Source organism: Oenanthe melanoleuca, chromosome 6 (assembly GCF_029582105.1).
Source record: "Oenanthe melanoleuca isolate GR-GAL-2019-014 chromosome 6, OMel1.0, whole genome shotgun sequence".
Classification (NCBI taxonomy): domain Eukaryota; kingdom Metazoa; phylum Chordata; class Aves; order Passeriformes; family Muscicapidae; genus Oenanthe; species Oenanthe melanoleuca.
The window spans coordinates 2863340-2872876 of NC_079340.1; the positions used below are offsets into that span (position 1 = coordinate 2863340).

General features: G+C 54.9%; 1 protein-coding gene and 1 long non-coding RNA gene across 4 annotated transcripts in view; both read left to right on the forward strand.

Moving 5' to 3' along the window:
• Positions 1–9089, forward strand: part of LOC130255170 (early activation antigen CD69-like) — a 30731-nt gene extending 21642 nt beyond the window's left edge. The window contains exons 1-6 of one of the 3 annotated variants that reach the window (XM_056495571.1): positions 5649–5745; positions 6491–6999; positions 7376–7471; positions 7574–7752; positions 7934–8034; positions 8124–9089. In XM_056495571.1, coding sequence (XP_056351546.1) covers positions 6597–6999; positions 7376–7471; positions 7574–7752; positions 7934–8034; positions 8124–8238 — 894 coding nt within the window. In that variant the 5' untranslated portion in view covers positions 5649–5745; positions 6491–6596 and the 3' untranslated portion in view covers positions 8239–9089. Of the gene's footprint in view, positions 1–5648; positions 5746–6490; positions 7000–7375; positions 7472–7573; positions 7753–7933; positions 8035–8123 lie in introns of those variants that run through there. The other 2 variants (XM_056495572.1, XM_056495573.1) reach the window with 2 other exon arrangements.
• LOC130255181 (uncharacterized) lies at positions 2189–4230 on the forward strand. Its single transcript, XR_008840873.1, has 2 exons — positions 2189–3281; positions 4073–4230. It is a non-coding gene; the product is annotated as an uncharacterized LOC130255181 (long non-coding RNA).
• Positions 9090–9537: the final 448 nt, after the last annotated feature.

The window sequence follows — 9537 nt, forward strand, 5'->3', positions numbered from 1 at the left end:
CCCAAAGAGTTCAGCGGCTGCTGTCCAGCGAACTCCTGAGTTTTGTCTTCCTTGTCAATCTTCAGTTGTAAAAACCTCAATAAAATGCAGTGATTGAGCATTGCTCCAGTGCCTCAGGAGTTGCATGTCTCTTCCAATGAAAGGAAAAAAAGAGTGTTTCTCCCAAACCACAGAGCTCAAAAGTTCATGTTATCTACACATATTTTTGAAAGGAAAAGAGGATCAGTAAAATACCAACTGTTGTGCCAGTGGTGCTCCACTTTACTTCTGTTCTCTTCTTTCACTTGTAGCATCTCTAGGAATACTTTAAAAACATCCCAAAAGACATTGAATTTAAACTGAATAAGAAACAATCTGGCTGCAGGCTTGTGGCACTGCACTGCCTGAGTTCCAGTAAGGGAGCTCATCCTCTCATCTCCTCCACAGTTATCAGGCAGATCCCAATGTCCTGAGCATCAGTTTTTAGCTTTCTTTCAATTGAAGAGTAAGAAAAGCTGCTGGGGAGGGCCATGCTCCAGGCACATCCGTGGGATTTCATCTCTACAGCTCTCTAAGCTCACCTTGTGTCTTTTCCTCCAGTTCCTGGCTTTGGCTCCTACATTTCTTGGGGGGATGGCCCTGCAATGATCAGAGCATGTATTGAGCATCATATGAACAGCTTCTGTCAGTGTGCATCTATCCTAAATGGACCCAAAATCTCCCAAAGCAATTCAAGTGCCTTAATATCACTTACTCAGGCTATTAGAGAAACCTGGTTTAATACACTCCATTTCTAAACAGCCAATGGACAACGCTCCTTCACTCCCTGCCAGGGTTATCCTTTGACCATTGGAGAAAGGATTTAAAGCAGCACAGAGCTTGTCAAGCACTGATAGCTTACTAAAAGCTTCCAATCCATAGCATGGGCAGAGCCTGAGTTTAAAACCTATTTAAAAATTGAATTAAAAAGCAGTTGCATTGCCAGCTGACAATATGAGAAATATTTCCTTAGCAGTTGTTGAGATGACAAAGTAAGGGGAGAGGATGGAACATAGATTGGGGGAAAGAAGGGGGAAAGCTTCATTTGCACTCTGGGTTCTTAACCAGCATTGCCACATCTCAAGGACTTGTAGAAACCATTGTAATCTCCAGAAAGGAAAAGATTCCTGGATATTTTCCATTTCAGCAAGAGGCTAAGGTAACCCTCAGCAGCAGGAGATTGGGATAACAGCAATGCTGGTTTCTTGAGCAAAGGGAGCAGGGTGTGCTCCTCAAAGCCACCCCTTCACCCCCAGCACCCAGAAGGAAGAAAAACAAGGACACAACAAAGGCTTAAGTGGGGAATGGATTATCAGGGGTATCAGAAGGAAAGCAGAAGGTCTGGGAAACAGGACCTGGAAAGTGAGAGAAGAAGGAAATAGACAGGCAGCTGAGGCCTCTTCAAAATAGAAACGAAGGGGGGGAGAATCAGAAAGGGGGCGGAGAAGCTCTCCGGTGCCCGCAGCCCCGGCCCCTCGGGCTCTGCAGCCGCTGCAGCCCAGCTCCGTGCCGGGACAGGCGCTGACAACGCCTGCGAGCTGCCGCCTGCGGGGACAGGACAGCTGCGCCTCGGAGTCCGCCTGCCCGGGAGGAAGAACCAGCAGCCCCGGGCTGCTCAGCATTGTCCCCGCATTCCCTGCCCCGCTGCTCGCAGCCCGGGGACACCGAGCGCTGCCACAGCCGCTTTGGGTCCCTGCCCGGCAACGGGAAGCGGCTCCTGGCCGAGAAGGCAGCGCCAAGGAGCCTCCAGAGCCCGAAGCAGGCAGGATGCGGCGCTTTGTGCCTCCCCTCGGCGCCTGCAGCGCTCTGGGCTCTGAGGCTCGTTCAAGTTCATGCCGTGCCAGCCCTGAGCCGGGCAGGGACACCTCCCGCCTGAGCAGCGGCGCCGAGCCCGGGGCGCCACGGCCGAACCTGTGCCGGGCACGGAGCAGCCACCTCCGGGCTACCGAGAGCCACCGGGATGAGCCATCGCTGCTGCGGCACCGGCTCGTCCCCAGCGATCCGCGGCAAGGAGGAGACCGCGGGCAGCCGCTCCCTGCCCAGCTCAGGCCAGGGGCACACGGGGGAAGCGGCGCAAGGAACTCGCCAGAACCGGCCCGTTCCCCTCAGCGCGGCCCCTCCGGCCGCAGCGAGCCCGGGCTGGGCACAACCGAGCGGGGTCGTACCTGTGCTGGAGCCGCTCCCAGCTCCGGGGCCGCTGCTTTGTTCGCTGAAAGACCCACCGAGCGCGGCCGCTGCACTTTAAAGTCGATTTGGCGGCCGAGCGGCTTTTGGCCCTTTTGACCATTCATTGTGCGGGGCAGGAAGCGAGGCGGAGCTCGGTGCCATCACACCCCAAAGTTAGTAATGAACCTCATCCCCCGGGCAATCTGTTTCTGGGCTTACTCGAGGGCGGGCTGCTGCCAGGGCACAGACAAGGTAAGACACAGCGCAGCGCTGGCGGTGGCGGCACCCAGCGGTGCCCGGATTCTTTGACCCTTAAGATCAGTAAAATGGAGCTTTCCCTCAATTCAATCCCATAGAACAACACCGTTAAACGCATTGTTATTCCATTTAAACATGAAATTAATAGGAAACCGTTATTTCTCCCCTAGTGAAACACCAAAAATCATGACAAAGGTGTATTTTCCTTCAACTGAGAACCTTCAAATTGTAGGTGAACGGGGGTCCTCCTCATTTCAAACACAATTACTGTAAAGGAGTTTTTCTCCTCCTTTTTAAATCTCTTTTGTTCTAGTAACACCCCTTTCTTTTTCTTTTAGTGAGGAGGCGCACTGGGGAGTGACTGGTGTCACTTCTCCCGCCTCACTGGTCGCACCTGGCGCTGCTGCACGCTGCCGAGTGCTGCGGAGTTTCCTCTCAGTTACCTCAGACTGATAGCACTGTAGATTTAATTAGCACACACAGCTTGATAACCAAGATAGCTTTGCAGGTGCAAACAGAGCTGTGAAGATTACAAGAAGATTGGATCAAGTCATGCTGATAAGAGAAAGTAAATAGAAGTGTAAAGTTTAACTAAACGACTGTAATAAAAACTTTCTAGCCTTCCCAAAATGGTCCATACGCACATGTAGCTCCCTGTACATTTGCATTCTGATCTCCAGTCAGTGTCCCCGTCTCTCTCTCAATCGTCGCTCATCGATGCTCCCGTGTCAGCAGAAGGACCGGCCCCCCTGGCGGCGATGGGCGAGCCCCGGAACTGATCCTGACGGTGACAGAACCGCGTCTGGGCCACGATCACCTGTCCTGCTGCGCCCTGACAGGTGAGCCGGGAACTGAACTGTGGGACAGGACATGTCCGAGGAGAGAGACGAGAATAAAACCATGGCTGCTCTTCTGGGCCAGCACGGCTCCCCCATCCTAAAGCACGACCTGAAGTCACTTTTACAATGACGGTCATGCATGTTTCCTGACATCAGCTGTTGTTTTCACCACCTGCTACTGGGACAAAGTCCACATTCGGCTCTACCACCTGGCCATGAGCCACAGATTCAAATGATTCCTGCATGGAGGGTGCTCTTCCACACCATTAAAAAACGGGGGGAGTGAGGCTGCCTGTGAAGCTACCTCTGAAACGGTCATAACAGTCAATGAAATTAATGGGAAACTCTGATTTCCCGCCTAGTGAGACACCATGTAATAATTTAAAAGGTGTGTTTTCCTTCAATTGAGGCCATTCAAATTGTAGGTGAAGGGGGGTCTGCTGCAGTCTGTTGTTGCTTGGGGTGATAGCAGGTAAAGAAACAGGGAAGGCCTTTGCAGGGGTTTCACAGAGATGTTCATTTCTGCCACGTGCACGTACAGTCCATTACTCAGAGAACAAAGGCAAAAGGCCTTTTGAGAGAGTCCAGGTTAAGTACATGGGATAAACAGGCGAGGAAAGGACATCAGAGAACAACTAACAGGGGACATGGGGGTGTCACAAGGGTGGGGTTAGGGCAAAGGGCCCACAGGGAAGCAGGGTGGGAGTGACCTGCTGACGGGCAGGGAGAGGGCACAGGGCTGGAGGCCTCTTATTTTCCCTAATTGGGAATGCCTTTCTGGGTCTCCATAGGTGAGCATCTTATTATGGATCAATCCCACACTGGAAAAGAGTCTTCATACCCTACTGCTCTTTGCATCACCCAAAGAGTTCAGAGGCTGCTGCCCAATGAGCTCCTTATCAGCCCCTTGTTCATTTGTAAAAACATCAATAAATTGCAGCGAGCATTGGCCCAGTGCCTCAGGATTTCCATGTCTCGTGCAAAGAAAGGAAAAAGAAAGAGAGTGTTTCTCCCAAATCATAGAGTATAAAAGTTCATGTTACCAACATATATTTTTAAAAGGAAAAGAGGAACAGTAAAATATCAATTACTGTGACAGTGATGCTCCAGTCTACATCTGTTCTCTTGTTCCACTTTTAGCATCTCTCAGAATACTTGAGAGTACTGGCAGTGCCCCCACAAAGAGGGTCTCTCTAGAAGGATTTCAGGCTGAGTCCTCACAAAAATCTCCATCAACACTCTCCAGGGCACCAAGGGCACAGAGAAGTCTCAGGTCCATCCAGAATCAGCAGAAACAGAACACAAACCAGAAATGTACCATAGACTAAAAAGCCCACCCAGAAGCAAGGCTGAGCTTCAATCGACTCCCAGCCCACGGGTGTGGCTGGAGAGCACAGGTGAGGCTCATTATGGGCATGAAAGTTCATTGGGGCCCTCAGGTGCTCATTGGACACATTTAAGGCCTCTTGACCCACAGAGCCCCAGGAAATCTCTGTGCAGGGATTTTGGAGACTTTTGAGTGCCATCAGAAAAATCATGTGGGAACTGCTCATTCCCGTTTGTGACAGCTAAGACAGAGAGTCCTGTGGATTTAATTAGCATGGGCAGTTTGATAACCGAGCTGCCTTGGAAAGAAGAAAATACTGAACAGCTGTACCGAAAGTTTCACAATAACAACCTTGTTAAAATTATGGAGTAAAAGCCAATAAACTGGTAATAAAACAGCACTGCTGTGGGAGGAATGCCAGGCTGGAGGAGGAAAAGCAGTCACTGCGGGTCTGGATTCATGGGCAGGAACCTGGAGTGAGACGAGGCAGCTGGTGCCAGGGGGTGAAATGTCTTTGCTGGGAGCCGGCAGGGAGAGGAGGAGGAGAAAGTGGTGCAGAGTAAAGGGGAGAGAAAGAGGGACAAGGCTGGAGCGGTGGAAAGGGGCGGGGACGGGCATGGGGCAGGCGGGCATTTTGCTTTCCAGCTCTGTGGGAAGAAACAGAAAACTATCAAACGCATCCAGGAAAAGAGGGGAGAAACAGCAAGTGCTGGATATCGCCGACAATTGGGATTCATTTCTGTGCCTGAGCTGCCAAGGCCGGCAGACTCCGAGCCCCGCCGGACGCCGCCAGCGCTGCGCTGTGTCTTGCCCTGCCCGGCCCTGGCTGCAGCCTCAGAACCTCCAGAAGCGGCTTTAGGGGAAATAAGGTCCTTCATCCCAGCTGCTCTGGAGTGGGAAAACAATCCTTATTAGTTATTTCCTTATGGGAGGAGCGCCCTCACTGATAGGCCGCGACATTCCGCCGAGCTGATTGATCACAACTACAAAATCAGCCGCTCAGTCCTCCCCGCCACCACGTGCTTGTTCTCGGTAGCGGCCGCTCCTACAGGACTGGAACAGAACGCTTCTCTCCCGGTGCTTTCTGGCTGGTCCGGGAAGGCGGCGGTCCCGTAGCTGGGAGCGGCTCCAGCACAGGTACGACCCCGCTCGGTTGTGCCCAGCCTGGGCTCGCTGCGGCCGGAGGGGCCGCGCTGAGGGGAACGGGCCGGTTCTGGCGAGTTCCTTGCGCCGCTTCCCCCGTGTGCCCCTGGCCTGAGCTGGGCAGGGAGCGGCTGCCCGCGGTCTCCTCCTTGCCGCGGATCGCTGGGGACGAGCCGGTGCCGCAGCAGCGATGGCTCATCCCGGTGGCTCTCGGTAGCCCGGAGGTGGCTGCTCCGTGCCCGCCACAGGTTCGGCCGTGGCGCCCCGGGCTCGGCGTCGCTGCTCAGGCGGGAGGTGTCCCTGCCCGGCTCAGGGCTGGCACGGCATGAACTTGAACGAGCCTCAGAGCCCAAAGAGCTGCAGGCGCCGAGGGGAGGCACAAAGCGCCGCATCCTGCCTGCTTCGGGCTCTGGAGGCTCCTTGGCGCTGCCTTCTCGGCCAGGAGCCGCTTCCCGTTGCCGGGCAGGGACCCAAAACGGCTGTGGCAGCGCTCGGTGTCCCCGGGCTGCGAGCAGCGGGGCAGGGAATGCGGGGACAATGCTGAGCAGCCCGGGGCTGCTGGTTCTTCCTCCCGGGCAGGCGGACTCCGAGGCGCAGCTGTCCTGTCCCCGCAGGCGGCAGCTCGCAGGCGTTGTCAGCGCCTGTCCCGGCACGGAGCTGGGCTGCAGCGGCTGCAGAGCCCGAGGGGCCGGGGCTGCGGGCACCGGAGAGCTCCCGCAGGCTGCGCTTGTCTCCGCAGGTGCTGCCGCAGCGTCCGGGCAGCGGGGACAGCGCGGGACTGAGCTGGCAGCGCCTTCCTGAGCCTCGGTGTCCCGCAGGGTCGGGACCAGCTGGGACCTGTCATCATGTCCCTTTCCATGGGCCATCTCCGTGGGCGTAAAGCTGTTTCCATGCCCGACACTCGAAAGGGTTTTCCATCATTCCTGATTTGTCGGGAGCACGGGGTTAATTGTTCCGAGCAGTGGTATTCCGGCTGTGAGCTGGAGAAGAGTGAATTCTGCTCCATCCATGGGCGTCTGAAGGAGCTCCTGCGTATCCTGGAGAGACGAGCAGCCGGGCTGACACACTTGCCTGGGGTGCAAGAAGCCACTTGTGGTAATCTCAGGGACGCCAGTTGTGAGCGTGCAGTGAGTGAAGATGTGGAGAATGGAATCTGCAGCAGCGATGGCAGAGTGAGGGAGCCCCTGGATCCCCAGGGCACATCAGCAACCGGCCATGGGCACAGAAGCATCCTCAGAAGATTCCTGGGTGAGTGCAGGGCCACGCCTGTGGCCTCTAGGGAGGGCCAGTGTCACTGGCAAGGACAGGGCTGGCAGGTGTGTGGCTGTTTCCCGATGTGTGGAAGAGGCCTCGTGCTGCGCTCGGCCCCAGCAGTGGCTGGAAGCGGCAGCCGCAGCTGCCCCCAAGGCTGTGCTGCTCTCCTGCTGCAGCCTGTCCCCAGCCCGCTGTCCCTGGCTGTCCCCACAGCTGTGTCCCTGCCTGTGTCCAGGCTCTTGGCTCTCTGGCTGCCAGCTGAGGGAGGAGCAAACAGGCTGAGAGCTCCTCCTGTGCTCCCTGGCCTTTGGGGCAGCAGCTTCGAGGGCCGGCTGTGCTTCTGGCAGCCAGCAGCTCTTTCCTGCACCAGGCAAGAGGTTCAGCTGCCATCCCGTGCTCCCCTTGGTGCTGATCCTGCTCCTGGTGCTGGTGCTGGCGTTGGCGGTGGCCTTGGCTGTGCAGTCAGGTAAGGGAGGGGCAGCAGCCTGGGCCCAGCCCCTCGGGGCAGAGCGGGGTCCCTGCTCCCTGCACAGGGCAATCCTCACACCTTCTCCTCTTCCCCCTGCAGCAACACAGGCTCCAGTTCCAACTGCGACTCCTCTGTTGATTCTGGGCTGTCCCCCTCGCTGGGTTGGATACAATGGAGTCTGCTACTACTTCTCAAGGGAGAAGGGGACCTGGGATGAGGGTCAGGAGCGGTGCTCGGAGCTCGGGGCCTCCCTGGCCATTGTCAAGGATGAGGCAATGGTGAGTGAGGGGCTGCGGGCGCTGTGGGGTGGCTGAGGGGAGCCTGGGGGTGCTCCTGGGCCGGGCTGGGTGCTGGTGGGGCTGGGGCTGCAGCCCTGTGCCGGGGCCTTGCAGGGAAGGAGCCCCGGGGCCGTGTCCCCCCGAGGGCCCGGGGCAGCTCCCACTGCTCTCTCCTTGGCAGGATTTGCTCTTCCGCCTCGGCGGGAACGGCGATTACTGGGTGGGGCTGCGCAGATGGGGCGAGCACCTGCAGTGGGGGGACGGCAGCAGCTTCAGCTCCTCGTGAGTACCGGGGAGCCGGGCAGGGCATGGGGGGACAGGGGCACAACGTGTTCCCTGGGAACCAGCGCTGCCTCTGCTCCTCCCTACAGGGTTCCTGTCCTGGGCAATTCCGAGTGTGTGTACCTGGCTGAGGAGAAATTCAGGAGTTTCATCTGCTCGAATCCGCAGCCGTATCTCTGCAGCAAGCCCCGAGCTCCCCTGTAACAGGGGCTGGAGAAAGGAGCTTCTCCACGCTGGGCAGTCCCAGCTTCACCTCTCAGCCCAGCTCAGGGCTGTCCTTTCTCAGCTGCACCCTGTGCCTTGCACTTGCTCTCAGGGTCACCTCAGTGCCTGTTCATCCCCCTGCCAGCGCTGGGCTGGCTGTTCAAAGGAAAAGTCTCTGCAATCCATCCTGCCAGCCGTGCTAGCTGGAGTGAGGGGATTGCCCTCACTGCACACCAAACTCGAATGGGAAATCCAAATCACCCAGCCAGACATCTTGGAAATTATCACCAAGCGGCCTAAAGGTGAGACTTTTGAGCTGCCCTTGGAAGAGGCAGAAGAACAGCTGACACGTGCTGAGGAGTAATCCCACTTTTGGCATTAGGCCCCTGATTGTGAAGAATGGTCTGTCTGTCTGTCTCTCTGTCTGTTGCAAAGGATCTGACTGTTCTCCTGCTATGGGAGGAAAGCCAGGTAGCAGGACAAGGATTTCTCTCCTAGAGGGGGAAGCAGCAATATAATGTGATTGGAACCCCCATCCCTCTGTGTTGGAGTGTGTGAAACAGAAGCCTCTCTGAATTCTTCGAGAGAGAGATCAGAGTGCAGAAAGTTTAAGTTTATATAATTTATTATTATTTCTATTATTTTTATATATTGTACATATATTAAGTGTTTAAAGAAGTAAATGCCTTAGAATTTAGTGTTAAAGACAATCTTTAAGGAGAGCACAAAAACCATAATTTTTGGACATAATAAAAATATAGTAAGAATATTACTTACATTTTTCAGATAGAACAGATAGGCCTATGTGCTGATTATGTGTAAACATTTGCATTAAAAAACTAGAATTCTAATAGTTTTAGAAGAATTGCTTCAGATTCATGTTTTTAGCTCATTGGGTAATTTGTAAATAAGAATCAATGCATTGGGCAGCGTCTCTCTGTCTCTCTCTCTCTCTCCATTCTCACCACCATCATCATCACCCAGAAGAAGACAGGAGCTGTGGCTGCAACTTCATCCCTCCTGGGGCCTTGCACCAAAACTGCTTCTGCTTCTAATGGGGGCTTTACTTCTATTTGGGACTCTATGCTGAAAGCTTTTGGTACTGAATTGAATATTCAGGACTCTCTGTGCCTTTTGAGACTGATGTGCTTTTAAAATAAACAACTTTATAGCAACGAACAACTGCTGAGCTCTTTGGAAGATTCAAACCCTCAAACGTCTCGACACCTCGAGCCTTTCCTGATGTGTTCTGTTTCCTGCCCAGGGTGAGGAGGAGAGGGACAGAGAAGGTTTTGCTGG